The sequence below is a fragment of the Mixophyes fleayi genome, chromosome 10, assembly GCF_038048845.1.
Source record: "Mixophyes fleayi isolate aMixFle1 chromosome 10, aMixFle1.hap1, whole genome shotgun sequence".
In the NCBI taxonomy this organism is placed as follows: domain Eukaryota; kingdom Metazoa; phylum Chordata; class Amphibia; order Anura; family Limnodynastidae; genus Mixophyes; species Mixophyes fleayi.
In genome coordinates, this window is record NC_134411.1 from 53,177,116 (window position 1) to 53,205,112 (window position 27,997).

The following is a 27,997-nucleotide window of genomic DNA, read 5'->3' on the forward strand; positions in this document are numbered from 1 at the left end:
CGGAAATGGAGATTCTGCCTGTCTGGAGCAGGTAAGTCTACCAGTACCCGCTTGTGGGACCGGTGTGTGACACATAGCTAGCTGGCAGCCAACGTTAATTAACTAGGTCAACAGGTAATCTGAGAGGTAATTGGGTTAGAACTTTTAGATGATATGCTATGTGCCTCCACAGTAATTTACTGGTTGAAATAGCATTGGGAAATGTATTAACATGTATCAATATCAATTTTATTGTATCAAAATGTATCACATGCTCAGATTGTGTAATGCTGCAGATACAATGTGTCAAACATCTTATTGTTTCATGCAAGTGTAAAGTGTCATTCCTTGATGTTATATATAACCCTCTGTTTAGTGTATCCGGCCAAATAGCTAATTCAGTCAAGCCATTCCACTGTATAATCAAGGTAACAGAGACGGTATGTCTAACAGTTAAAGTGTCCACTGATAGACTCCTGCTGAAAGGGGGAGGATTGATGCATTTGACCCTACTCCCTGTGTATACAGCCATGAATATAAGGAGAGCAGAATACCAAGAGAGATATTCTAACTTGAAGGATTGTGGTATGCAAGACATCAGCAAAAAGGACTCTGGGGAGGCATTGTAGTGCAGCTGAAGGAAACCCTAGTAGGTCTGTGTGAGCCAGTATCCCACTCTGAGCAACATGGTAAATGTCTAGCTAAACATTAGTGGTAATATTGTGGGAGGATAAGACTCTGAAAGAGACTGAGATGATTACTTTGGAGTGCTGACTATAAGAGGCTGCTGGATGATACATGCTACCATTTACCCTGTATTTTGTGAACATCTTGCAGTGTTATGCTGTAGTAATAAAGCCTTATTTTGGATATACTCTGGTCTACCCGAGTGAGTGTCATCCCACAGAGGGTAACTGCAATGCCAGCTAAGGGTGGTATCCTCACACATCACTAGACAGCTGTTGAGAGAATCTTGAGATACTTAAAAGGGGTGTAGTACCTATTAACGGTATTGACTACTCCGACACGGACTAAGATGACATGAGGATTCCGAAGAAGGACTACACCGACATGAAAAAAAGACTACATACCAAGATCCAGATGACTTCATGTGATGACCCGATCTCTTGCCGACTGTGGAAAATAACGTCATGTGAAACTGCAACTCCTCTTAAAGCGTCAATGGGTGGACCCGGGATTCATTCATGTAATGTAAGTATTATTTTAGGGGTATTAGGGTTAGGAGTAAAGGTTAGGGTTAGGAGTTAGGGTATGGGTTAGGGATAACCTTACCTTTACAAGTCGGACCCAGCTTGTAATGTAAGATTAACCCTAACCTTAACTCTTCTGATTGACAGTAATACAGGATAGCACTTGTTGGTGTGTGACACAGAAATAACTAATTTTATGTAATGTAATGTAAAAACAAAGCAGAGTTATGAAATCATATGCTGCAACTATTTTGATTGGGCTTATGAGTTGGTATTTTTGTTAGAATAAACAAAATAAAATTCTGACCTATTTGAAGTAAAAAAATAGAAAAACTCATCTCCAGGAGACTATAATCAACAAGAAGACAGAACTACAATTTGCATACATGTTAACTACCTGATAGTTAAATAGTTGAAATGTGGCTGGCTTCAGGCTTTGTTGAAAGCACGGCACCATCCTCAATGTTGTTACGCTTTTGGCTGTATACTCCAAACCTGATTGCTGTACTGAGTGGGAGACGTGGGAGTGTATTCAGAGGTATGCCATACTGCCACTTCTCCTACTGCCTTCATTGTAAAGCTATTAAATTCCATTCACTTACATTCCCGTCACTTCTTAAATGTCCATACTTCAACTTATAAATTTCACTTCGACCTTTAACTATTTTCCCTTCCCTTTTAATGTACAAAAGATCCAGGGGTCTATTTATGATAGTGAGATCAGTCACAAAACCAGAGAAAACAGCTATTGTCTCCAGAAAATGGTCATCGCACAATTTCTGAAGGGTTTAATGCAGGAAAAATCAGAGATTTCTCCTGCACCTACCTACTTTTCATGCATTACTGCAGTCCCAATAGAACTCTATCACGTCTGCAATGTTAGTATTTTACTAAGCAGCGAAAAGCATCTTAGGATGACGTAACTTTATCTATGTCTATTGGGTCCGTTGATGCAGGAATGGCTTTGCATGATCCCCCACCAAGTCAAACCTATACGCGTGTGCGATCTTTAGAGATAAAACACTTCGTATTGCCTGGATTTCATCACCAGGACCCCCTGAGTAGCGCTGGCAGAGTAAATAGCTGTTGTGTTAATACGCTTCGCTGTGATTTGTAGCGATGCATGTTGCGTGACACAGTACTACTTTAATAAATGGACCCCCCAGTTTGATGCTCACATGGGCAGCAATGAATATTTTTGCAACTCAGTATCAGGAAACTTATATTGTTAGAGCTAGTTTCTACAAGCAATTGGCACAGAGATATGATTCATACTTTGAGATGCTAATGTTTTAGGAAGGGCTAAACACATTACACACCCCTGGGGTACTCGCATTGCCCCCTTAATAGCATAAATCTAATAGTTGCACTTCCAAGTGATGTGAATGGCACTGACGTTATCTTTTCATGATGGAATTGTTCACAGACTTTTTTTAGGAAGTCGGAATTGAGTACATGTCTGCATTTTACCATTCAGAACTTCCATACCGATGTCAGTGGTGTTCAGTGGTGTTGGGATTCTTGTCGTTGCTAGCACCAACTCCACCTGTTCTAATAATTGTCCAATTATTAACTGCACAAACAAGGGAATAACAGGGGGAAAAGCTGTTACAGGGCCCAGCAGCTTAAAAGGTTCATGTGGGACCCAATGTACTCTGGGTCCCAACTAATAATGAGCCCTCTAATAAGTTCTCTGCTGTGTGACCATTAACACCACAAGGATGGTTTTCCTTTCTTCTCTGAGCAAGATATGAAGAGCGGTAGTGGAGGAAGTAGAGATAGCTGGCTGGCTTCTTAGAATAAGGGGGGAAAGAGTGGAAGCCTAGAAGCCTTGAGAACTCCTTCAAAATGTTGCTATGGTACCTCCAAAGGTAGCTATGCCTCTGTGAAGAAGCATGAACTGCTGTGTGATTTATAATGGTTCTTTCAAATAGTTGTGTCTGTTGAAAATTAGAGTAAAATAAATTACTGTGTTAATCATACTTTATGTATATATGAAAGTGAAACACTAGATAGTAAGGATATGTTTTTCTGGATATCAAACTAAAATCATTTTTTGTCTTTACAGAGGAGAAGTCTGAAGTGAAGAGTGTGTGCTACAGGCTTGTAGGCTCAGAAGGACATTGTCAGCACCCTATTGCTATACAGATGACTCAACAACTGTGCTGCTGTAGTGTGGGCAAAGCTTGGGGTCCTCAATGTGAGACATGTCCTGCTGAAGGCACAGGTAGGAATTGAGCAAACAATTTGAAAATCAGATATGTAGAGAATTAAAGAGTGGTGTCTGATAAATTAAAGCATTTTCAGTCTCACCATATTCCCTGATGTTCTTAATTTACTACTGCTTTCCATTTTAAATTAGTATCCCTAATAGGTAATGTAATTGTGTTCATTTTCACTCATTTTTTATTTTCTTCTTCTGATTCTAATATCACATCCTTTCATTTCTTTCATTTTTCTCATTGCCAGTTCTAATCCATACTTATTCATTTTCAGCTTCTTTTGCTGAGATCTGCCCTGCTGGGAAAGGTTACCACATTTTTAGTACACATCAAATTGTTGTGATTCAGGGCCAGAGTGATATCACTCTGCATTTGCAGCCAGATTTGGGGGACCAACAGGCTATTCCCCCAATGACTCCAGATGTGGCTCCACCTCCAAACATACGGGAACTGACTCCAACTCAACAGATATCGGAACTTGAGTCTAATGAAGGACAACGTGAGTTATCTTATCTTCAGGACATGATAGCCCATAATGATTAAATATTTCATGACATGCTGGCCTATACCTCCATACAGGTTATCTTTTACATGGATAATTCCTCTTTAAGACACAAACCCCACATTTGCCTTCATAGGAAAATTGTTGCAGATTCTGGATTAATATTTATTGTTACGATTTAAGTCCTCTGTGACATGTATGCAAAATGCTGATTGTTATGTTAGATGCAAATATGTGTACATGCATCTGAGTATATTTTACAAAAGTAGGTCTGTTTAGTGTCCCTTTTTGGCAATTTGAAATTGTATACTAATGATATATTCATAGATAGATAGATATATGTTTTTTGTTTAGTATTTTATAATACTTTACATAGTAGAAGTGTTGATTTGGCTTGGTTTCTATATTTTAAGAAACATAACATGCTTTCCTCTTACATACCAGAGCAAATCATACATTTGTGTATGTAGCCTTCAGGCTATATGTAGTATTTCAGCTAATACACAGAATAGTAAATATTTTAAATTTCCTATTTCCTTTAGGTGAAGTAACTGCAGCTATGGTAAGTGTAAAATTGGTGCATTAACCTATTCCTTTGTATACTTCTGTGTAACCTTTTACTTAAGTCTTTATGTAAATTATATCATACTTGCCTACTCTTAGTAGGCGACGTCCGGGAGATGGAAGTGACTAATGGGCGGGAGGGAGTGGGGCACCTCGAATCGGGTCATTTTGGCCCTGCCCCCGCGAGTAAAATGACATTTTGATGCATGGGGCGGTGCCAAAATGACGCGATTATCAGTGAATTGCGTCATTTTGACAAGGGAGATCCGGGATGCGGGAGAAATGCCAGCTCTCGCGGGAGCCTGGGAGACTGACCCGAATTTCGGGAGTCTCACAGACTTTCCGGGGGAGTTGGCAAGTATGAATTATATTTAAAGCTGCATTACAACCTAAATGTTAGCTCCTACTCACAAGTTCCCAGGGCCTGATTAAGGGTTCAGATAGTTCTAGGCTAATATGCACGCCAGACTAATACACATTGGGTCTGCTTCATTAAGGAAAGTAAAACAAAAAAATGAGTAACTTTCCACCTTGGCAAAATCATGTTGCATTGGAGGAGGGGATTTAAAATGTGAGGACAGATTTATAATTGGGGTCGGGCATGTCCTAGATCAACTTTAAATTTCAGTGTACAAATAAACTATCAAGTATTTGTGTGCTACCTGAAAAAAACAGACAATATTTTAGTTATGTGCAAAATAAAAAACTAATTTGCACCCCTTGCATTGTAACATGGTTTTGTCCAGGAGAAAACTTACTCATTTTTGTGCCTTACTTTCCTTTATGAATCAGGCCCAGTAAGTAAAAATGAACTCATCCTTAATTCAGCTTCCTTTACCTTCCCCCAAACCATAGTTATGTTCCGACATTCTGAAACTCTAATCTACTTAGTTTTTTAAGAGTAGAAGACATCTCTGTCACTTATTTCATTTTCATTAAAATCAGAACTGTATAGCAGAAAGGAGGCATGAATCTGCACTACTGACGATAAAGATGTGAAGGGGGCTGTCACATCTGTGCCTGTCGTCAACCTTGTCTCCTCAAGCGCCCACCTGAAGATGACTATCAGCCCTGAGAATACATCAATTTTAAAATCTTACTACATTTTTCTTTCATATTTTCTTTTTACTTTGGAGGACAACTATTCTCTTGCATTTTAAAATGCTTTTCAGTTTAAACCTCTCTCTGTCACAATTGTGCACCAACTCCCCCCCCCCTTCCCCAACAAACAAAAAGAAACTTTGTGCCCTAGTTAGCCTATTTTATAGTCAGGCCCTACAAGTTCCTACCCCTCCCCAGATCCCCAGGGCTCCTCCATGCAGCCATTCTACCTGAGCTTAGTGGTTTGTCTCACAGTCATGTGAGACCGGAGCTGTGTGACACTGTGGAGAGCATGCGTGTGAGCTTCAAGATCAATCAGATACAAATTTCACCCTCTGATTGGTCCTCTTCCTCACACTACCCCCAATTCCCTGCAGACCCTTAAAAGTGATGAACTTAAAATACTTGATGGTTCTATGATAGAGAAATGGAGGAGCATTGGGGAAATCATGTAAAACTTAATGATTAGTTGGTAATGCAGTTTTTAATATCTAAACCCAACATTGTAGAGGGAAATAATATACTATTTAAGAAGCTTGGAGGCTCACTGAGTTGAACGAGGGATTTCCAGCATTTTTAAAAATATCCTCAACTAGAATAATGCAAATAGAAGATTTTCAGCATAGAAACTATGGTTGCATTGAAAACAACATCTGAAAATTGTAGGCAGAAATTATCAAACATAAGTTTTTGGTAATATATATTTTATTTATATTTAGATATATATTTTTACATTTTTAATTTTAATACCATAGCATGTCTGAAAGCAGCACTGCAGAACACGCGATAGGTTAACAAAATATTGCAATGTCACTTTTTACATTGTGTAAATTTGAGTTTTAAAAATGCCCTAAGAATCTAAAACAGAAAGAGTCAGAGAAGAATAAATCGGAACTTTATATAGAATGAAGAGTAATATAAGAGATAGGAATTTAAGATAATACAAGAAATACATTCTAAACTATGCAGTATTTCCTCATGAGAAGTTCAGTTACACACAAGATAAACATATGAAAAGGATCAAAATGTAAAAGTATGTCTTTTATTCAATAGTCTGTACAGGGGCATAGTCCATTACCATAATTACCAAGCCCCTAACTTGTTATCTACTAAACCTATTTGACACAATCTGATTATATTTCCTAGTCCTATGTTCTTAGTTCATTTATATACTGTATACTGGGCCTTATGTAGAGTTCGTTGCAAGATCAAAACGAAAGTGCAAAATGCGCTTTTCCGTACAACAGTAATGCTGGAGCTTACCATATAAAGGTGGCCAGGGAATGCTGGGACCTGTAATGCACCACGGACAAGATGATCTTTTAACTCTTTCATTTACTTTATTATTATCCCACACCCACCGCCCTTTCAGTATAGGGCTGGTTGATACTAAGGGATTGGTCACATTTTTTTTGCGGACCCAAGCCCATTTCCATGCTGATCAGCTTAGGGATGTTTGGTACTATGGCAGGGGGATCCCTTGCAGTGGGTTTCTTACTATAGTGCCCCCAGTCCTGGATGACATAGCCTAGTGCTTGTTTTGTTACTTTGAATGACTTCAACACTTTACCTCTACTCAATCTTGCCGATACCATCCTAGGATGGCAGGACTAGTGCTGTTTTTTGGGGTTTATTTATTTTCATTCCATATAGAGAGATATGCTTAAAGCTTAGCATGCAATTTTAACGTATGCTTATGCTATGCTTTAGGCGTATCTTACTGAAATGTACACATATCTTAAGATACTAGGAAATAAAAAGAGAAAGAAAAAAGGTGCCTAATAGTGCAGTATCGTATTGGAAGTAGCCCCCAATAGACCCGTGGGTGCAATATCTGCGTACGAGATGTGTGAAGAAATAAAGCCCATCAATCACATTACGCTGGACATGCCAATGTCACATATCTTCCATCTTCTCCAGCCATATGTAGACATAAAAACAGACCAGAAAAAAACAAAGAAATAGTGTAATATAGTAGCAGCACCAATAAATCCACTAAGAAACACCACTGTGTATCAGCGTACCAGAGAGTGATCATAAATCAGCTTATCTGTAATCAGTCCTTTGGAGGCTCAGCGCTTATTGCTCCAGATCTCTCCAACGTACATTCAAAAACAGAGGAAAAAAAAAGGGAACAATCCCATATAGTGTAGCAATTTGTAAAACACCTTGTTTATTAAACATATACAATGCTCACTCACATTTAAAAAAGACCAATAAGCTTATCTATATCTTTCAATACCGGACTCCAGTAGTAGTCTGTGAATGGTTGGCTTATGGAAGTTATCAGACACAGGTACAATGATCATTGGTAAGGAGGTCCTAGTTGAGATGTCAGTCCTAATAAATGTCCTCAACGAGTTTCATCTCATATAGACTCCATGAGGAGGGTATCTTAACATACGTGCGGCTCTAGGTGGTTATAATTATGTCTATGTTTTTAGTGTCTGACTCCATATAATGCCGCTATGTTTTTCTTAAAACCTGAAAATATCTCCTTGTTAATGTGGTTACTCATTATTTGTTAGATTCTGTTAACAATATATTGTTCCGTATGTAATTAATTTGTTAACTTATTTATAAACATACATAAATGTCTCTGTATATACCTTACTTTCTATCAATTCCAGCTCCCAGCATATACACCAAACTCAGAAGAGGAAACTGTGGATTTCCCATTTCCTTTTCGAAAAAAGCCAGGTAATAATTTTTAGCAGTTACTAGCTGCAGTACTTTTCTGACAATGCTTTGAGAGTTTTTTCATTACAGTGCTGCCAAAACAATCATCTTGGTGGTACTGAAGTGGGCACATAGATTCTTAGCATCTACAATAACATCTTTGGTATATTGCTCTTATGTCTATTGCTAACAGACATAGGGGGTCTATTTATGAAGCTGTTAAAAGCGTAAATCCAGCAAAGGTGCTGGAAAAAGGCTCTTTCACCGCTTCATCTCATTTAACAAGCGCATAGCACCGGAGAAATCAGAGATGTCTCCAGCCTTAAGCAACCTTCAGCTGGACGGTGAACTGAATCTATTCATCAACTGGTGAAAAGCATTGCTTTTCACACAAAGCACTCAAAACTTAATGCCATCTCAGGATGGCGTTACTTACCTTATCCAATGGAGTGCAGTTCCCCTGGAGAGGATCCTTTTGGTAGACTGCATGCTTTTCCCCTCCTTAGGCCAAAGTTGATTCTACTGCACATGTGTGATAAAACATAGGCATATGCACAGTATGTCAATTAAGTCACTGCAATGGAGCCAGTCCGTTTAGCAACGACACAAGAGTTTCATTGGGGATAGTATTTTTTACCACGGATCGCACACCACGCTAAGGGTTCTTGAATAGCATCGGTACATCTTTTGGTATCACTGCATTCAGCAGCAAGAGCCTTAAGTGACGCTGTTCAACACCTCATTGCATGATGTTACAGATGAATTTGTTTGTTTGTGAGGTTATCTTGCTTGCTTTTGCTGGTTGTGTATATTAAAATGAGTTAATGATAGCCCTTTTGCCCCTTCATTTTACGGCATTGTTTAATCACATCATTTGTCAAACAGATATTAGTTTGCTAAAGTTGCTTTAATAAGGGGATGGGTCAAAAGAATACAATTTGGTAGCACTTAGACATGACTTAACATGTTATTAACTCAATCTCAAACCGGCTGTAAAATTAACCATACCTATGCATTTTGTAGCATGCATATATATTTACACATGACATACTTGCAGGTTCTGTAACACAAAAGAACATGTCCTTTTTGTGTTTCTTGTAGTAAATCAATTCCTTTGTGTCATTAGTATACATTCAAATAAGTTACAAAGCTAAGATCTGTTGCATACACACACACACACACACATGCTTGTTTTTATTGCATCATGAGGACCCATGTGTGGAACATGATACATATAGACCCCCCTTTCCTAATGCCTTAATTGGTCTTCTCTTGAGGCACTAATATGCTCATTTCGCTTCCAGTACCACCTCTACACTGATGACAACCAAATCTATATCTCTTCCCCTGACCTCTCCCCTTCTGTACTATCTTGGTTAACCAACTGTCTTTCAAGCTATTTCCATATGAATGAATGTCACAATGCTACCTAAAGCTCAACAAGTCCAAAACAAAACTTATTATCTTCCGTCCTACCAGAATCACCACCTTCCCTAAAATCTCACTCACTTTCAATAACACCACAATTTCCTCAGTCTCCCAAGTCCACTGCCTTGTCATCCTTGACTCCGCCCTCTGCTTTAGTCCTCACATCTGGGGGCAAATTTATCAAGCTGCTGGTTTGAAAAAGTGGAGATGTTATCTATAGCAACCAATTATATTCTAGTTAGCATTTATTTAGTACATTCTACAAAATAACAACTAGAATCTGATTGGTGAATATAGGCAACTCCACTTTTTCAAACCCGCAGCTTGATAAATTTACCCCCTGGACTCTCTCCCAGTCCTGTCGATTCCAACTTAAAAATATTGTCAGAATACACCCTTTTTGTACTCAACATGCTCTTATCATTCTCTTATCATCTCCCATTTTGCTTACTGCAACCTGCTGCTATCTGGCATTTCCGATACCCATTTATCCACATTATAATACATCTTAAATGCATGCAAAACTGATTTTCCTCTCTCACCGCTCTACCTCTGCTCCTTTACTTTATAAATCCCTATACGGGCTCCCTGTGTCCTCAAGAATCCAATTCAAATTACTCACCCTTACCTACAAAGTCCTCAACAACACCACCCCTTTATACATGTCAAATCTCATATCAAAATACTCTCCCTCCCTCCCTCTTAGATCTACCTCTGACCTGCGCCTTCACTCGCTTATGATAACCACCTCTCATTCGCGCTTACAAGACTTCTCCCGTGCTGCTCCCCACTTATAGAATTCCCTACAACGCCCAACCAGGCTTTCCCACAGCCTTCAAATCTTTAGACCCATTTCGTTTTTAAAGCGTACCTTATCCCTGATGATACTATTCACGCTAATGCACCCTCATAACTGTCCCAATCTCCACTCTAAGCCACACTTACTCCTCTTGTATCAGTTGTGCCCTCTTACACCTAGAATGTAAGCTCTCTAATGAGCAGGGTCCTCCATAACCTTTGTTTTCATGTCTGTTATTTATTTTGTCTGCGTTGTATGTCCTTGTTTTATGTATGTTCCTGTTTCATGTGTGTCCTATTGTCCCTACTGTACAAATGCTGTGGTGCCTTACAAATGTACGATAATAATAATAATAATAATAATAAATACCTTGTCAACAGTACAATCATATGGGTATGTGGTATGTGGTATGTTTGTAACCAGAGTTACTACTTGAGAATTTCAGTTAGACTGTGTACAAATTATTGACACGCATGGTGGGGACTGTTTCATGTATTTATGCATTCTGAGGACATCCACACACCCTCATACACGGACCCCTAGCCATGGAGGTTACTGTCATGGTCAGTCACTGCATATCATTTAAATAAATTTGATTTCTCTATACAGCTGTTATATTTTTCTTTATGTAGAATTTCACACCAAACCAGATTCGATCTTTCAGTGCTGATGGTTCAACCATTGCAAAACAGTAATGCTTTGCGGTACACCTAGCATGTTTGGATAAACTTGAACATGTATTTCTCCACAGCTTGGATCTCATCTCTGTCCCAGGTTTTTTTCCATACTTCTTTACAACCTGAAAGGAAGCAGAGTGGTCCATTATGAACCTGTGAAAAACAGAAGTCAACATGCTTTTGAATAACAAAATTGTGTGCTACACTGGCCTTTGGAAGACTTGGCTGGGCACTGGTCCCATGTTGCCGGGTTCCTAAACGATCTCCCTTCTGATGGGGAAGTGTCAACTGAATGCATAACCACTTGTCTCACTGTTACGTGGTATTGTTCATCATCCGATCTGTCACTCCATAATTGAACCAGTTCAGAAAAGAAACAGATATGTAAATGTCCGATGTAAAAGTCAAAACCATATATCATATACAAGATTTCCAATGTACCGTCTTGATCATCAATGCCAGTGTACCTTGATGTCGTGCCCAAAAAAGTCTGCCAATTGATCCAACTCTGTGTTGTTTAGGTTACCCTTGAAAGTGGCAGCATGCTTTCAAAGCTTTGGGGATTTTTAATCCCACACTCTCGGGCAAACAGACAAATGCAATCAGAGCCTCTAAATGTGACAAGGCAGCTAGTCTGGCAATTATATTGACATGTTGGGTAGCCACTCCGCATTGTTGGTGTAAGCAGGATTGTAACTTTTCTCCATCGTTTACCCAGGATTTTAATCCTTGCCAGCAGAGACTCTTCTTGCAGCTCAAAAAATGCAAGGGCAACATCTTTGTGGAGATCCAAAGTATCTCTTGAGGAGAAGGTAGTCAACAGCATCTTGGAAACTTCCCTTCCCTTCTTCGATTTAACAGGATCACCTGTGCTAGGGTGACTTTTGCAAGCAATGCCCAAAAGCGTAGGATTGGTGGATATATTTCTTTGGTACTAAACCACTCTCCTCTGAAGTGTCAGACACATACTCGTCTACACTACTCTCCATGCTATAGTTGGAACCACCATTGGCCTGTGTTATGGCTCACTGTCCCAACTTTACTTTCGGCAGGAGAAAGATGTGACCGTCTCTTGTTCCTGTTATGTGTAAAAAGGTGTGAAAGATGCAATCTTCTTCACTTCTGGTGTTCCAGTGAGATCCAGTGGTGTCCCCTCCACCTCAGAAAAACACACACTTTTGTCTGATAAAAGTGTGTCATGGGGACATGCCAGATTTTGATGCTGAGTATTTTAGCATATTCATCTACATTGACTAGTTTGGCAAGTTTTGTGGGGACCTCATTTTTTGTCCTCACTTTGACCAAGGTCCCCACAGTGTTGGTGTTTAAATAAGTCAATGTCCCCACAAGTATAGGAATATAAAGGTACACACACACACACACATAAACACACACACACACACACACACACACACACACACACACACTGTCATTTCTGGAATTACAACATCTGTATTCAATGTCTGATAGGTGAAAGCAACATCCAAAAGTTATAAAGGGCTCACTGTAGTGTATTTGTTAATAATTTCTGACATATTGGAGGAAAACCAATGGTCCACTGATGCTTATGTCTAACTGGTTGATACCTTGGCATCTGGACAATGGACAGTCGGAGTCTGTATGTATTTTAAATTACTGCATCTTTGTTTCACTACACTACATATCTAAATCTCATTAGTTGACTTCAATCTTACAATTTGGAGAATTAAAAATGAAAGTCAACTTAATCGCTGATGCCACCTATTATATTAGGACCCAAAATTTCTGGGACATAAATGTACACACGCACTAACCTCCCTGGTTAACACTTCACACCCTAGAATTCAAAGTGTTAGCACAGCCAAGCAATACTTCTCCTTGTAAAAAGCGTATTTATTTGATATAGTAAATGTATTACATTCAATATTTAATTATAAAGGTTCAGGGCTTTACATATAATAAAAACATATATTAAAGTAATTCTATCGTTTTCAAATAAGCATTGCATATGCGATTGTATTGTGTTTCCAAAGCACACAGTTATTTATTTTTAGCAGATGTAAAATGTAACAATTCAATACATGATTATAATACAGTACAGCCAATACCAAAACATAAATACATACCGCTGCGCTCCCACTGGTACCAGCGCACAATATTTCACTCCAGAATACTGTGGTCAGAGTAGACTGAAGCCAGTGCCAGCACAGCTATAATATATACACTCAGTGTTACAGAGAGAACAATGCAGATGATGTGGCTTGCTTCTATAGGTTCAGGCTTCAGGTAGGTCCAGTGTAAACAGGTCATAGGCCAGTTCAAACAACCCCCACCAAGGCTGAGGGTCAACATTCCAGTTGATTCTCCCACCCAGAAACCAGTTTAAGCTAGTCTATTTACACATTACAGTCAGTATCCCTTTAAGTATTTATTCCCTAACATCACTAACTAGAGTATGCAATGTGCGATCTCTTCGGCGAATGAACCGGACAACTGCTGATGAATAGGGGATTAAAATGATACCAGATATGACACATTTCCTATAACCTGAACCTTAAATAACACTAAAGTGTACATATAATCATAATATATAAACTAATAATAAACTAAATACTATCTGCTCATAAATCACTGTGGAATGGAATCAATATAAATATGAAATATAAATGTTGTAGTGCGAGTGTGTGCGTACGTATTTTACCGCGTGATAGCGCCATGCCCCGTGTAGCGTGGCATACTGAGTGCAATCGCATGATAAAACAATATTAACCAATATACTTTTGTTCATCCAATTATACGACTTCGACACATATAACAAATTAAATTTAATTGGTCTTCTACCAAGACAGGGACCAATGCTGAGAAGGATAAGTTCAGGTAGAAAAAGGAAAGGCAGAAGAAACATTGCAAAGTGGAAAGTGGGCTGCAGAAAAAAAAAATTGCCTAATATACTTATTCAATTAACTCACACTGGGCTTACTTCATTAATGACTTGGGGGAGGGCCAATCAAATTTCATTTATTATATGTGCTATGTTAAATGTTTATTATTGTATTCATTGAATGTTTCTCCGGAAGTACCTCTTATCTTCCAGAGGTGCTGCTATTGTGCTTGTTTTTTCCTACTAGTAGGGGTTACCTTGCTGCACTACTTAATCACCAGTACCCGGTTGTCTGCCTACTTATACTTGCACCTTCCAGTTAACCTTGCTTTTCATTTTTGTTTCATTGCCTTCCATATGGTTTGTTCTCCTTGCTGCTCCTGTGCTCTCAGTCTTCACATCCTGCTGCTACACCACTTCTCTGGATATCTCTACCTACCATTCTACCTGCGTATGCAGTATTCCCTGTGCAGTTTCACTTATATTGGGTTCGTACCATTTATCTGTATTTTTTGAGCAATAAACACTTTCATGCTTCATCACATCCCGGTTTCCACAGCTGTGATTTACTTTGAATCATGACAGTATGGGCAGCCAAAAAGACAGCTTTGGAGTCTTGTGAAGATCCTGCTTTAGATTTTCTCTTGGAACTCTCACTGCAATTATTTCCATTTGTTTTCTCCTGCAAACATGTCTGCCTTACAAATGACTGAACTTCCTCTGCTACAGACTCTACAAATGGTCATAATTTTGTTACACTCTCAGCTGGCTCAATTCTCTGCCTTGCTCACGGACCCACTCAAGGGACTGTCAGATTTTGTCTCTTCCAATTTTAATGCTGTTGATTTATCTACTTCCTCTGCTGCTGCTGAAAATTTGCAAATAACACCTTTTAATAGTGCTACCACATCTTACATTTTGTCAAGGACTACTGTGTAACAAACTTCAGGCTAGTAGGTGGTCCACTCTGCCATCTGAAGAGGAGCGGCGTTGGAGAAGGACTAACAAATGATGTCTTTATTGTGCCAGTAATGGACACTTCTTACAAGACTGTCCTTTCCGCAGACCACGACAGCCTACAGAACTGTCTTCTGTTTTTTCATCTCTACATTCTGGATTTGTTTGCGCTTCCCGTTTCCACAGTACAGCCTGTTCTGCTCTCTGGGATGAGGCCCAATCCACCAACTCCAGTTTCTGTCATCTGTCTAGTGGTACCAGCTCCTGATGCCAGTTCAGAGGTGCCAGCTCCTGTCACCAGTCCAGAGGTGCCATCCTCTGCCTCCAGTTCCAAGTCGCTATCCTCTGCCTCCAGTTCCGAGTCGCCATCCTCTGCCTCCAGTTCCGAGTCGCCATCCTCTGCCTCCAGTTCCGAGTCACCAGCCTCTGCCTCCAGTTTTTAGTCACCAGCCTCTGCCTCCAGTTCCTAGTCATCAGCTTCTGCCTCCAGTTCAGAGTTGCCAGCCGCTGTCTCTGTTCCTGAGCTACAGACTGCTTCTGAGAAGGCTCTGCCCCCACAGCCTGCTTCAGAAAGGGCACAGTCCCTACAGCCTGCTTCACTATGGGCTCTGCCACTCAAATCTGCTCCAGAGACCTTGTCATTAGATACGGTTCAGCCCAAGTTGCCATTCCATGCAGTTCAGCCCAAGTTGCAACTCCATGCGGTTCAGCCTGAGTTGCCACTTAATACAGTTCAGCCCGAGTTGCCACTCCATGCAGTTCAGCTCGAGTTGCCACTCCATGAGGTTCAGCCTGAGTTGCCATTTAATGTGGTTCAGCCTGAGTTGCCATTTCAAGCAGTGCAGTTGAGTTGACATTTCATATGGTTCAGCCCAAGTTGCCACTAGATACGGTGCAGCCAGAAGTTGCCATTTAAAGCGGTGCAGCCCAAGTCGCCATTTAAAGTGGTGCAGCCAGAGTCGCCACTTGTTACGGTTCAGCCTGAGTTATCACTTGGTGCTGTCCGGTCCGAGGCTTCTCCCAGTGCTTCCCTCTGGAATGATCTCCATCCCTTTTCCGGGACTCGCATGCCGGGCCCCTTGGATGAGGACTTTGGATGAGGACTTGCATGCCGGGCCCCTTACAGTGGACTATGACTGTTTTAACCAGTTTTGGTAATAGGCATATGAAATCAGCACTAAGGGGGGCGGGGGTACTGTCAGGATCTGCCTCGCTTCCTCTGCAGCAACACCTCAGGATGCTGCTTCAACTCGACAGCTCCTGCCTCTGGGCTTTATTGGGCTTTATTATTGTGTTCATTGAAATTTTCTCCGGCAGTACTTGTTATCTACCAGAGGTGCTGCTATTGTGCTTGTTTCTTCCTACTACTAGGAGTTAACTTGCTGCACTAATTAATCACCAACACCTGATTTTCTGTCTAGTTATAACTACCTCTCCCAGTTAACCTTGCTTTTTATTGTTATGTTGTTGCCTTCCTTATAGAGTATTCTCCCTGCTGCTCCTGTGCTCTCGGCCTTCACATCCTGCTGCTACACCACTTTTCCAGATAGCTCTCTACCTACCATTCTACCTGCGTATGCAGTATTCCCTGTGCAATTTCAGCTATATTAGATTCATACCATTTATCTGTATTTTCTGAGCAATAAACACCTTTATGCTTCATCACATCCCGAGCTCCACAGCTGTGATTTACTTTTGAGCGTGACATGTTCTAGGTAGTACCATGATTCCCAATATGAAGACCACAGAGAGTAATACAAAACAGGATGAGTGCAGATACAGATTGTCAGGACAGTCAGGCCTAGCTGGGAAGCTGAAGACCAGGCACAACAGAAAGACTGCAGGATATATGCAGAAAGATATGTAATTGGAATACAGGGTACTTGCAGAGAGATGATCACTTGACAATGCAGGGCATTTGCTGAAAGATATCCACTTTGAAAAGGCAAGATACTTGCATAGAGACGAAGTGCAGGCACAAGAAGACTCAATTACCAAGCTTTTGTTTAATTAAACAAAAAAGTTTATTGGTTTTTGCAAGGCACAAAGGTGAATAACATTAAGATACATAGATACCTGTACATTGAACTGTCATAAAAAAAAGTCAAAAACACAATGTTAGAAGGCAAAGATTCTAAACAGAGGAAAATAATGTATACCGAGGGATATCCATATACCATGTTTTTCAAGGGAGGACATACAATGGGGCAGGGGGAGCCAGGGAAAGGGTGAGTGGGAGGGTTATCTAGGCTGAATGTGAGAGTGGAGGAATGATGTTGGCCATTGAATAGCCTCTAATGTGTCGAGAGTGGATTGGGAGATTTTTAGTAAGTGGGAATATATTTTGGTCAAAGGGAAAGGTGCTCCATATTGATCAGTCCATGGTGACCAGACAGCCCAGAAAACAGTCAAACATTTTCAATAGATCAGCCTCCCCCCAACTATCCTTTCTCTAGGACCACTGCAGTTCCCAAGAAACTAATGCCTTCACCAGTAATGGTCAGTGTCACATTACAAATCTTTGCCTTTAAACACATTGTCGGTTTAAAATTAGCTATCAAATTCACCGAATATTGCAGAGTTGCAAAATGTGCAATACTAAAATCAATTCCTTTGGCATAGTAAAATGGATGTTCACCTTTACGAAAAGCAAGGAAGGTCCATAAAAATCCACCATCTTCATTGCTTTATCTCATGTTAATAATCTTGCTCTGCAAAATGTAATATTGTTTTTGTACTACTTCAAAAAACTAGTGCTCCTGCTCTGTACTTAACAATGCACTCCATCGCTCAACAAACTACCATCTTACTCTGCAAACCAATGCACAAAGCTAGGCACACCAGTGCTAATCAAGAAGCTCTGCACTAAGACCATTTTGCGTATTGTAACTGACATCCATTGTTTTACATGTTTCTGTCTATTCTGTGTATTGTTCATTACTTGTGCTTAGATGGAGCAAGGGAATTTCTTGAATTCATTGGAATATTACTGATATCCATCCATGAGATGTTGTAAGTTTCAGGTCTATAAAAAACATTGTGGCTCTCTGAAAATTACAGGAGACTTCCATTAGCACAGTTTCCATCCCTTGTTGAATCTTTAATTATTTTATCCTGCAACGTGAAATGTTATTTTTCTGGCTTAGATTGTAAACTCTTAATAGCAAGGATCTGTCTTTCCTCTGGCTCATGTCTACACCTTTTCCGTCAACCTCGCATGTCCTTGATCTTTTTCTACATATGATTTGTTTTTTGTATGATTTGTTGTACCTGTTGTCTGGTGCTGCAGAGTTTTATGCCACGTTAAATGTAAACTATGACGATGATGAATGGGCGCCTATTATGGCGCATCACTATGCTTACCCCCCCTCCCTCCAAATCAGAAATGCCCATGATCACTTTCTATCACCTGGCACTGAATCTCCACAGGGGATATCACTTAGCCATACAAATGTGTACACAGTTCTCTAAAAATAGGCAGCCTATGCAAATAATGTTTGTTATATCCCACACACAGTTTTCTTCTGCTGTTTAACAACATTGTATATATGTTGTATAGCAAAATATATTCTTGAATACTTTCACATAAAATGGTAGAGGCTTAATTGTACTTCAATGTTACTTAAATACATTTTATATTAAATAAAATACCACTTTCCAGAGCAAATATACATTTTATCCACTTTCTTTATTTTGAAATTTGGTAGGCATATGAGAAATATCAAACTCCATTGCTCCATTGAGAGCACATAATTATTGCATTTACATTGGTGCTATAAAAAGCCCTTTTATACTGGAAATATTTGTTAGCAATAATGTTTAGCTACCAATGCGTAATTGCATATTTACATTTTCTTTTTTCAGCAATTGCTTTGGAGCCCACTACTATGACTGTCCGAAAAATACTTCCTGAGTATTACACGCAGAGTGCTGCTAATGAAATGCCCCCCTTGCAATCAACAGGTGTGTATTAAGGCAATGGCTGCCATCAACTATTTCTAACTTTATGGTTTACCTGCAAGTTATAATCTGATCATTTCTTCCCCTAGAAACCGACACTTGTAAGATCAGAAATATTTGTGGATATGGAGAGTGTGTATCAACCCCTACAGGGCACTACTGTAGTTGTAATCCCGGTTACTACCTAGATGCTGAGGAGAAGGCTTGTGTAGGTAGGTGATAACTGTATTATAGGAGCAGCAAGTGATACTTGTTCAAATTGTACTTAAATGTTTCTCCATATGTAATGAACTAGAACACCCCACCTGTTTTAGCTCATTAGACTGTTAATGGCCGTCTGGGCTATTTCCTTTTATTACACTTTATTACCCCATACCGCTCACGGATGTGGGAAGAGCCCTAGTGCTTTCAGCACAGGGCTGAGTATCCCTAGAGGGAGGGTCCGCACATTTTATTCCGCAGGGAATTCAGCCCCATTCTGAACAGCCTGAATAATCATCATGTCAGGGGGGGACCCCCTGCTGAGGATTCCCCTTCTATAGTGCCACCAGCCCCAGCTGATTTTCATAAAATGGGGGGGACCCCACGCTTTTATCTCTGCCATTTTGCGATTACCAGCACTGGGCTGGCAGAACAAGGGTTAATATCATAAGGAGGGGGGGGGACCCACATATTTTTCTTTGAATTCTTTCTTTTAACATAGTATAGAGCCTGCGAGTTCAGTGGTGTAATGCCACCAGACCTGCTGACTCTGCAGGAGCTGACAGGTATATACGTACCTGCAGCATCCTGTGTAGTAGAGTAGTGCAGCCATGCACCTTAATTCAGCAGGTCACATATAGAGAGGTCCACGCCATGATGAATTCGGGAGTGTGCAAATCCTAAATACGTGCATATAATACTGAACGCAGCTTGAGCTCAGAATACGTGCTTTGATGAATCAGGCCCTACATGTATCTAAGCTCCAGGCTCATAGCAGTAGAGATATCATTTTACAAGATAACAGGTCAGCATCTCCATGGTTTACCCTGGCTTATTTGCTTAATTGTTATGCGCTATAAAGCATGTGATATCATATAATAACACACCAGGAGCCAAGAGCCTTGGAGAGTCTATAGACAGAGCCATTAATACTGGAGATTTTGGGTCCAGAAATCTAAATAATGAAAAATTTCATCTTTTAAACAATATAAATGCAGTTTATATGTAGTCTGTAATATTACACAATGTTAATATTGTTCAAGTAATCTTAGATTATCCAGACTAGAGATAAGCGGTATGGATTAGGAGAAATCCAACAAGATCCCACATTGGGCATCCACGTTTAACTGAGTCATGACTCGTTTCTCGCACCAAAATCGGATCTGAAAACGAAGCAAAATGTAATTTCCGGGAAAATGTCGACTCTCCTGTGTTTTGAAACGAAATCATTCAGACAGATATATCTCTCCCTCGTTTTCTCATCTGCCATTTTAGAAGAGATTGTGTATGGAGAATGTTATCTGCAAAGCTATGCTCCGAAAATCGAGTTTAGACTACAGACTACATAGTTTAACAGGTGAAAGAGGCAATTTACATAGAAAACAATAGAATAGCTGTGCTTATTTTAATGCAGTTTATTCCTGTCGAGATCAATCAGATAGAATAGTTTGCTGGTCAAATGGGTTTCAGTCTGTCAGAGAGTTTAGAGTAGTGGCCAATGGCTGTTATTAATGTACAGTATATATATATATATATATATATATATATATATATATATATATATATATATATATATATATATATATATATAGTACTATAGACATCATTGTAAACTAGTATTTAGTGGAGAAAAACAGGGTGAAAACAATTTTTGTGAGGGCAATCAGTGACATATCTACTATTAAATGGTGAAAAAAACAGAATGTTGTGTTGTCATGTGTGCAGCAGCACACCCAAAAAACTAATATATTTCTTTTGTGTAAAATCGAAAGTGTTTTGTAGTGAAAGCAATTTTTGTTAGGGCAGTCTGTGACATCTTCATTTTTAATTTATGAAACAATGATGTTGTGTTTGCGTGTGAGTAGCAGTGCAGCAGCACACCCCCAAAAACACATATATTTCTTAATTTCTTTCTTTAAAAAGCAAATATAGTAACAAGCAGCTTAGTATCAGGTGGCAGTGTAATGGATAGACAGTTGCAATCCTCACCAGCGTCAACACCTTCATCTTCCAACTTCTCATTATTAGTACATGGTGCAGCATTCAATTTTCCAATTCTAATTGAATCCCCTTATACAAGCCATGATTCCCCAATAGTCATCGTTGCACACTACAGCTGCTGCTGCTGTGATGCTACATCTATACAGAAGGGGACCAAAAATAGTAAACATAGTTAATTTAAACAACAATAGTCTGTGAAGCAAGCGCTTGCAAGAGGAAACAAGTAGGACAGTCAGCATCCTGTTGCACAGCGGATCCCTAAAGCTATGACAGCTATGTTAGCATTGGATGTGTGTCCAATTTATGCCATAAATGCATCAGATTCTAAAAGCTTAGTTGAGGGCATGTGTCCACACACCCAAATCCATCCTCGATTCCATTGCTCCCCGACAATAATTCTTCACTTGTAACAGTATCTTAAAGAAAAAGCAATTCAGTCCATAGAAAATGCCATTGTAGCAATTATCCTCTTACCGGTAACTATGTATATGTGGACAAGTGGTAGTGGTCAAACAAAAGATAACACATTGTGTATCTTCTTTTGCAAACTGAAAATGTAATTATTAATCAAGTATGCCAGCACTACATCAGATTTGAAAAATGTAGCTAAAATAAGGTACAGCTCACATAGAACAGCGACCATGGCCAAAAAATTCTTCTGTGAAGGAACACACCTGCAGTATGGCTGTCCCTTAAGTATGGAGTGGAGTGGCTGCAGCCCAATATGAAACAGTAATAGCAGCCTGTAACACTTCCATAGCCCCATTCATTCTTGCCTAAATGTGGAGCAGTGAGACCATGCAGCTTAAGTTTTCTCTGTAGCAATCAGTGTCTTCAGCTCCACTGTGACTGAATGAAACTGGGTCACCCAGTTTACCAAATAAAGTTCCTGTTGGAGATACCAAAGCATTGTTTGATTCCCGGCAAAGGCCTTATCTGTGTGCCGTTTGTATGTTCTCCCCGTTTTGGCGTAGGTGTGCTCCATGTGTTCCAGTTTCCTACCACACTCCAAAAACATACTAGTAGTTTCAGTCCAATTCCAATGGTTGTTGCTATATAAATAGATGGTTATGATAAGTTGATTCTTTTCCATTCACTGGCTGCTTGAGGACAACCTCATATCTACTGGCACAAGCCAAGGAGATGGTGGCCTTGCAGCTGGTGAAGGAAAGAGGTTCATCTTTACAGAACAGGAGCTGGCTGGTCTGGAGGTCAGTAGTACCAACCAATCCTTAGGAGAAGAAACCCAGCTGCTGTAAAGTGTGAAGTATACTGACTGCAGCCCACAATGAAACAGTAAGAGCAGTCTGGAATACTTCCACTAACCCCACCCCATTCATGCTTGCCCCAAATGTGGGACAGTGAAACCAAGCAGCTCTGAGTGGCTAATCTTCAGCTACTCTGTGACCAAATTAAACTGGGTCAGCCAGGTTTAACAAATCAAGATCCTGAGCCTGGGCTCTTGTGGGTGGCTATGATTTTCTGACTGAGTGGTGGGAATACCAAACTAAAGTATTGTGTTGCCGCTGTATTCACTGGCTATTCCTGGCTGCTTTCCCTCTACAATGTGTCACACATGCTGCCTAAAGGTTACTTACTTGGTGTATCTTCTTTTCTAAAATAACAATGTAATTGAACTAGACATCTTTGATGAGGATGTAAATAATGGTGATGGCATTGTCACAATTGAGGAAGATGACCACTGTTAACCATATGCCCATACATTAGTAAATTGTTAAAATCCCTATCTATTCTCCAGTTCACAGCTATTAACCATTATTTTGGATTTTGTGGGGACACAAACAAATCAAGCACTTCAACCACAAAAGTGGCAGTCTCTGTTACTGCAGTGTTTGATTTGTTAAAATATGTGCATGTCCTTTTCTACATAGGGCTGGGTGGATGGGCCAAAAGACAATTCCATCTTGTGCCATTTAACATTATGCCCTTGATCTATCATCTTCTGTAAAAGAAATTGTCTACTGATGCCGCTGTCTGTAGTTGAGGTCATGTGTCCACACGCTACACTACCAAATTCCATCTTGATTCCATTTCTCCCAAACAGCAATTCCTCAGCTGTACCGGGTGGTTAAACAAAAAGTAATTTAGTCCTTAAAAATGCTATTGCATCGATTGTCGACTTAACCATGGATATGTGGACAAGCGGTACTAGTCAAACAAAAGACTACATGACCGTGACAGCCTACTGGGTAGGTGAATTGCCATCACCAGCAGCAGCAGGGTCGGTAGCTTCATCAGTCTCCTTCTCATAATTTCAGCATAATAGTGCTAGCACACAATGCCAGGTCATTCACAGGCAAGCTACTCTTCGTATCGCTAGTTTCAAAAAGAAACATACCGGTCTAAATCTGTTGGAAAAACTGAGGAATGTCATATCAAAATGGCTCACTCCGTTAAGATTCTCCTTAGAAATCCTCATTGCTACTAACAGAGCAAACGAGTGTGCATTAGAACTAGGTGAATTTCAACACCATGCATTGTACACTTAACTAACTTGGTGGTGTAGAAATTATTAAAAATTGAGAAGTCTGTGCAGGACATGCTGTTTATGGCGCATACATTTAAAAAAAAAAAAATACTTTCCTCCATTTGCAATTTCTAATCGATTGGCAAACATTCCGTAGTATTTGTCATTTCTCTTGTCACTTTTGTGAAAGTAATGCTTTTTCCTCATTAGTTAACGTTTTCAAATATTGGATCTTTGAATCTGTCCTTTTTATTTAGTAATAATAATAATTATTAATGTTTCTTAATTTCTTTATTAATTGTTCTTTAGACATAATATTGTCATCAGAAACACGTATTTCCTCAAAACTTAAGTACAGGAATGTTTTATTGATACTATTTTCACAGCTCACAAAATTCTCTTTACTGGTTCATAAAATGCATAATGTTGATTATTCCTTTCATGTACCCAAAGTCTTAATATTTAAACTTTAAACCAATAAATGATGACAAGGACACCAACTTAAGTTTGGAAGAAAGGTCACAGCTTATTTATAATTATCAGCGTACCAAATAAGGTGGCAGTGAGAGCAGAACAGCCAGCTAAACTTGCACGATCCATTACCAACGACTCAGGTTATACCTTATCTATTGGCTGGTACTATTATGAGGCAATAATGACTATACCCCCTTTGCCTTTACTAGGCATCACAGGGTCCTCCTTACCAGAGCAATAAAGAGTCTGTTGACTTCGAAGGGAACAGTGACCAGTGACCAAACCGAGTAAGTACCGTATGCTACCTGAAAGCTGACTGCGATGCTCTCCTACCACAGCCGTGAACCCTTAACGGTCACATGGCCTGCCACCCACAGAACCCACTATAGACTCCAATTCCAAATAGAGCCATTTTGTAGAATACACTAAATAAATGATAGCTAAAATCTGATTGGTTGCTATGGGCAACATCTCCACTATTTCAAACCCGCAGTTTAGTAAATATACCTCTTGATGTGTTTCTCTGTTATAAGAGCAATGAATTTGCTTAATGTTAGGGTGGACTACAACCTATTTGAGGAAGCCCTTGGTATTTACCATCAGTCACAGATACCATCATAATTAATGGCGATAATAAAACAGTAAGCTGCTGCAATGTTACGCTAATGAAAAAGTGCTTGTGGTTTATATGTTTGTGAAGCATAGGTGGTAAGGGGGGAATTTGATAAGTGGCTCGAGGAGAGTGATTAAGGTTCCAAAATGCTGTAGGAGGATCATATACCATGTTTTATTTTTATTGGTGGGAATCATATTTAGGGCACTTTCAGTTATCATCATAGACACAAATTCAACCATCGTCAGGCCGGTGGCAGTCATTATTACGGCTAATGAAAAGCCGACATACTTTTAAACGAAGGGACAATAACGATTGGTAGAAGGGCGATAATAATAGAAAGACTACTTACAATGTTACTGAAAAGCACTTTTTCCGAACGTTTAAATGAGCGCCCAGTGTAATATCCAAATGGGCTAAAGAGCTGCACTATGAAATTACTTCATTCACCCTAGACAGACTGAAAGTTTGGGTCGAAGTCCCCACTCCTGAGTTGAGAGGGATGTGCCATTAAAGGCAAGTGACCAATCCCCCTGTGAGGAAGATCATCAATTCTTTGCGGGTCACTGAGAAAGCCTTACCGTCATTTTATTCTTGGTTGACCAATCTGGAGATGGGAGACCTCCAGCAGCTAAGCCCTGTCCAGCTAAAGGTAGATCAACAGAAGGATCCAGCCATTGGACCAGTGCGGAGGGCTGAGAGTACAAATAGAAGTTGTTGAGCAGTGGAGTGAGGGGTGAGGAGACAGTTCTGTTGTTACAACAGAGGGAATTCCTAATGTGAGAAGGGGACTTCTATATTAAGAGTCACAAGAGAAGAACGGAAGGACCCGAATGCAGTTGTTGTTGCCCAAAAAGCATCAGACTATGGCACATAAGGCCCAGGTCATCTAGACTTTGAGAATACTACCAGACTCATTGGAGACAAGATCTACTGGCTGAGGATGAAGGCTGACATTGAAAGATATTGCAAGACCTCGGCATGTGTATATTGAGCCCACGCTGCCCACTAGATCTCCCCTTGTGAATATAGCTAGTAGTGGGTCATTGGAGTTAGTTTGCATTGACTACTTCTCCATCGAGCCAGATGAGGACAACGTTAGTAATGTGTTTGTGGTGACTGACCACTACACCCACTCTGCCCAAGCCTACACCACCAAACACCAGAGGGCTTGTACAATCTCCAAGGTATTGTGGGAGAAGTTATTTGTGCAATATGGACTACCAGCCCGGATCCACTCTGACCAAGGGCAAGACTTGGAGAGCTGCTTGTTTAAGGAGTTGTGTGAGATCTGTGGGATCAAGAAGTCATCCACACTCCAAAGAGAAATAAATTATGTTAGTTAACAGCTCCATACAATTTTCATATCCTGGATAAAATCAGCCCTCACTAAATTGCGTCAGAAATTCTACTCCATGGGCAACAGAGCCAACCAGCTCTTGGCCCGTAAACTTAGAGGTAAACAAACCAGAATCAAATAAAAACTCTCCATGACTTTAAGGGCAATAAGATCTACAACCCCGCTGACATAGCAAGTCAATTCGCTAAATATTACGCTAGACTTTATAACTTACAGGATAACAAAGACATGGTAAAACCAACAGAAATCTCCATATCTACTTTCCTTCACCAGCTTAACCTCCCTTCATTAGATGTAAATAGTTCAGAGCTACTCAATCTCCCATGGTACCAGCGGGAGGTGGAAGACGTCATCAAATGCCTCCCGAAAGACAAAGCCCTTGGTCCGGATGGTTTTGTTAATGCCTTCTATTATTATTATTATTATTATTATCGTTTATTTGTAAGGCGCCACAAGGTTTCCGCAGCGCCGTACATGGTACAAACAGTAGACTATAAAGGGTAAGACAGTACAGAACAATAAACACAAAGTACCAGTACTTCAGAAACTCCAGGCAGGCAGATACAGTATAGACGGAGCGGTAGAACAGGTATGGAGACAGGAGGGAAGATGGGCCCTGCTCATACGAGCTTACATCCTGTGTGGAGACACAACGTTTAGCTCAGAGCTGGCCCCGCTTCTCACCAATCTGTATAATAATGTTTTGACCGGTGGTAGCTTCCCAGCTGAGATGTTGGAAGCACAAATAATAGCTATACCCAAACCTGGTAAGGACCATTCCAACTGTAAGAACTACAGACCCATAACACTACTCAACACTGACCTGAATATCTACACTAGGTTGATAGCTGATCATCTGAATTCTCTTTTACCACAGTTGATTCATCCGGATCAGGTTGGCTTCTTATTGGGTCGTCAGGCGTCAGATAATACGCGCCGCATTTTGAATGTTGTGGACCTCCTGTCTGGGACCAGGGAGGAGTTTGTTATGCTTTCTCTGGATGCAGAGAAGGCTTTTGACTCCACTGGCTTTATATGAAAGAAGAATTACTTAAACTTGGTATACAAGGAAATATACTGCACGTCATATTGGTCCTATATCAGGGACCTTCTGCAAAGGTATTTAGTAATGGTTTCCTATCTTCCTCTTTCCCTATAACCAATGGAACAAGGCAGGGGTGCCCCCTCTCCCCTCTGATGTTCGTTCTTGCCATAGAACCTCTGGCACATACAATTACACAGACTTCAAACTTCCCAGGTATTCCTTTTCACTCATATACACACAAATTGTGTCTGTTCGCAGACGATGTATACCTATTTGATACCAGCCCGGAGACCTCATTGCCAGCCTTGAAACATATCATGGACTGTTAGAGTGCGGCCTCATTCTAGAAACTGAATATCACTAAATCTGAGGCCCTACCTATCAACATATCGCAATCCTCACTAGCGACCCTGCAAAAGCAATTTCCTTTTGTCTGAGTAAGGGACACTCTGCCATATCTTGGCCTACACATTACCCATACCCTATCTACTATATTTTAAACAAATGTTTCCCCGATTTTCCTCCATATTTCCTCCCTGGCTAAGAACTGTATTAACTTCGAGGTCTGCTGGCTGAGCCGCATAGCTGTCTTTAAAATGATGTTGTTACCCAAACTTATATATATTTTCCGCACTATACAATATATTGTACTTAAACGATTGATGGCCTGCTTTCACACACTAATGATGACATACATGTGGCGACAGAAACGACCCCTTCTTACCCACAAACATATGGCTCTATATAAGCAGAGTGGGAGTCTTATGCTCCCCAACTTAACTCACTATCAAGAAGCCTGCATATTAAGCCACCTGCGGGTTTGGGCACTTCCCCAATTCTCTAAACAATGGGTAGACACTGAAAGGGCCCTGTGCC

General features: G+C 40.2%; 1 protein-coding gene across 1 annotated transcript in view; it reads left to right on the forward strand.

The window, feature by feature from the left end:
• LTBP3 (latent transforming growth factor beta binding protein 3) overlaps window positions 1–27,997 on the forward strand; it is a 211,923-nt gene that overhangs the window by 70,869 nt on the left and 113,057 nt on the right. Inside the window, exons 7-12 of the mRNA XM_075188765.1 lie at window positions 3,259–3,417; window positions 3,687–3,911; window positions 4,457–4,476; window positions 8,210–8,279; window positions 18,844–18,942; window positions 19,029–19,151. Coding sequence (XP_075044866.1) covers window positions 3,259–3,417; window positions 3,687–3,911; window positions 4,457–4,476; window positions 8,210–8,279; window positions 18,844–18,942; window positions 19,029–19,151 — 696 coding nt within the window. The remainder of the gene's footprint in view (window positions 1–3,258; window positions 3,418–3,686; window positions 3,912–4,456; window positions 4,477–8,209; window positions 8,280–18,843; window positions 18,943–19,028; window positions 19,152–27,997) is intronic.